Below are 2,028 nucleotides of genomic sequence, written 5' to 3'. Positions count from 1 at the left end.
GGTTTGCCCAGAGTAAAACACATGCCTATCCCATTAGAATACGGTTTGTCCAGAGTAAAACACGTGCCTATCCCATTAGAACACGGTTTGTCCGGAGTAAAACACGTGCTCACCTCAACAATCAGGGATTTTCCAATAAACAATAGAGAAAATTGCAGAAAAACTCATTAGAAAAATCTCACTAAACTTTAGGGCGAAGAATCAACATGTGTAAGAGCTTATATCACGCTACTACTAATCTTAGAAAAGATCACCTTTTCCTTATTCACATGATCGAGACTTGACCTCATGTCATCCAACTCGCCCTTCATCTGTGCCTTCTCTTTCTCAGTTCTGTAAAACAAAAGTTAAAAGAAGTTTTAGTAATATCAATCACTTGACTTTCTTAATCTTCTGTTTGTTTTCAGGTTTTCAAATTGTTGGGTAAGTAATGACAGGTGTATTGTAACACGTCTTACTTGGCTTTCTGCTTGTTCAGGTGGTCTATCTGTTCGCTAAGTTCGGCCACAGCATCATTGTGTTTCTTTCTCAAGTTCGAGAGGACTTGTTCGTGCTGGACGCTGGACTCTTCCAGATCCCGTTTCAGCTTAGCAAGCTCCGCTTCCCGCTTCTTATTAAGTTCAATCTGCCAAACGTTTAATCACACGTTAGAAAGGTATTTACACCGATATGTTTTGTTTGTTTTCAGTATAAATTATACAAAAATAAAACCTTTGTACTGCTTGTATTTTCACTTCAGTCAAACCAGTATAACAAAGAAAATTTTCAGTACGTATATATGTAAATACTAATTAATGCATCTCTAAGAAAAAGATTAAAATCGTGTCTTTTTTTTCTCTCTCTCATAGTCTAATTACGGAAACTTTAATAATCTAAGTTTTAGTACCTGAGCAGAGGTGGCGCCACCAGCTTCATCCAAACGTTCGCTGAGTTCCTCTAGTTCGCGACTGAGATCTGCCCTCTGCTTCTCAGCCTGGAAGACAAAGAAGAAATAATAGATGGGAAATCAAATCCACATTTTTTTTTATTCTTAAAACTACATGCGATATATTTTTTTTTTCATTTTAAGGTTTTATTTTGAGAGTTTTTATTCCATACTGGGTTATATAAACATTTACCTTTGCCCTAGCTTGTCTTTCGGCCTCGAGTTCTTCCTCTAATTCTTCAATCCTGGCCTGTTTGGAAGAAAAAAAAACAGCAAACCATAAATTAAACTTGTACCGGTAATTCTTTTCTTAACTTCAAGTGTGGATAAATTCACACTAAACTAGATCCAAATTCCACCAGTTTATAGTTGACAATTTGTTGATTTTTGATAGTTAGTTTTATGAAATTCTAAACTTATATGGCATCTTAAGCGCACGTGAGCTAAAGGAGTAGGTCAAGGATCCCATAGGTGTTCCTAATTTTGAACTACTGGCCAGAACGAGGGCAACTAGCCAACAGTATCCACCGATACAAGGGCTCTTTGAACCGAATACCAGGAATAAACAACACGTTAATAAAAACGAGTAGTTTGTGTACAGCAGCATTACGTCTCGAACTCAGGATCTACAGCCTGGTATGCTAACCTTTAAACTACACGCGTCCATTATTTTTTAATTTTATGTATATTAACCTAGACAAGTTTAAAGAGAATCAACACACGTGTTTTCGCTTCTGGCAACGACGTGACACAAGTAAAACAGCTGACAAAGTATTATTATATGTGTGAGAGTAACGCGACATGTACGGGTGACCATGGTAACATAAATCTAATCAAAAACACTTTAGGTGTGAAGAAAATGTGAGGTGTTTTACACACCATCATGCCCCAAGTTCAACAAAATACGCGGCCTTGGTAACTAATGAATGAACATTTGCTGTAACATTCTTATCAATGCTATAAATGTAGCTACCAATTTTTATTTCATTCGCTCAATCATTATTTGGTCGCACCTTTTTTTTTTCACACTTAAGGTGTTTTGGATTAGATGTCATGACTTTTTGTCAATACACACCAACAAAGCACAGCAAGTAAAAAAGTGG

The 2,028-nt window shown here is 36.6% G+C and overlaps 1 protein-coding gene across 1 annotated transcript in view; it reads right to left on the bottom strand.

The window, feature by feature from the left end:
- The window catches only part of LOC106475855 (myosin heavy chain, muscle-like), a gene marked incomplete at both ends in the record, with an annotated part of 26,855 nt that overhangs the window by 9,054 nt on the left and 15,773 nt on the right, over positions 1 to 2,028 (bottom strand). Inside the window, 4 exons of the mRNA XM_022379870.1 lie at positions 255 to 333; positions 459 to 625; positions 887 to 973; positions 1,119 to 1,234. Of these exons, the coding sequence (XP_022235578.1) occupies positions 255 to 333; positions 459 to 625; positions 887 to 973; positions 1,119 to 1,234 (449 nt within the window). The remainder of the gene's footprint in view (positions 1 to 254; positions 334 to 458; positions 626 to 886; positions 974 to 1,118; positions 1,235 to 2,028) is intronic.

Source organism: Limulus polyphemus, unplaced genomic scaffold (assembly GCF_000517525.1).
Source record: "Limulus polyphemus unplaced genomic scaffold, Limulus_polyphemus-2.1.2 Scaffold9294, whole genome shotgun sequence".
NCBI lineage: Eukaryota > Metazoa > Arthropoda > Merostomata > Xiphosura > Limulidae > Limulus > Limulus polyphemus.
This window is presented reverse-complemented; position numbering and strand designations above follow the sequence as displayed.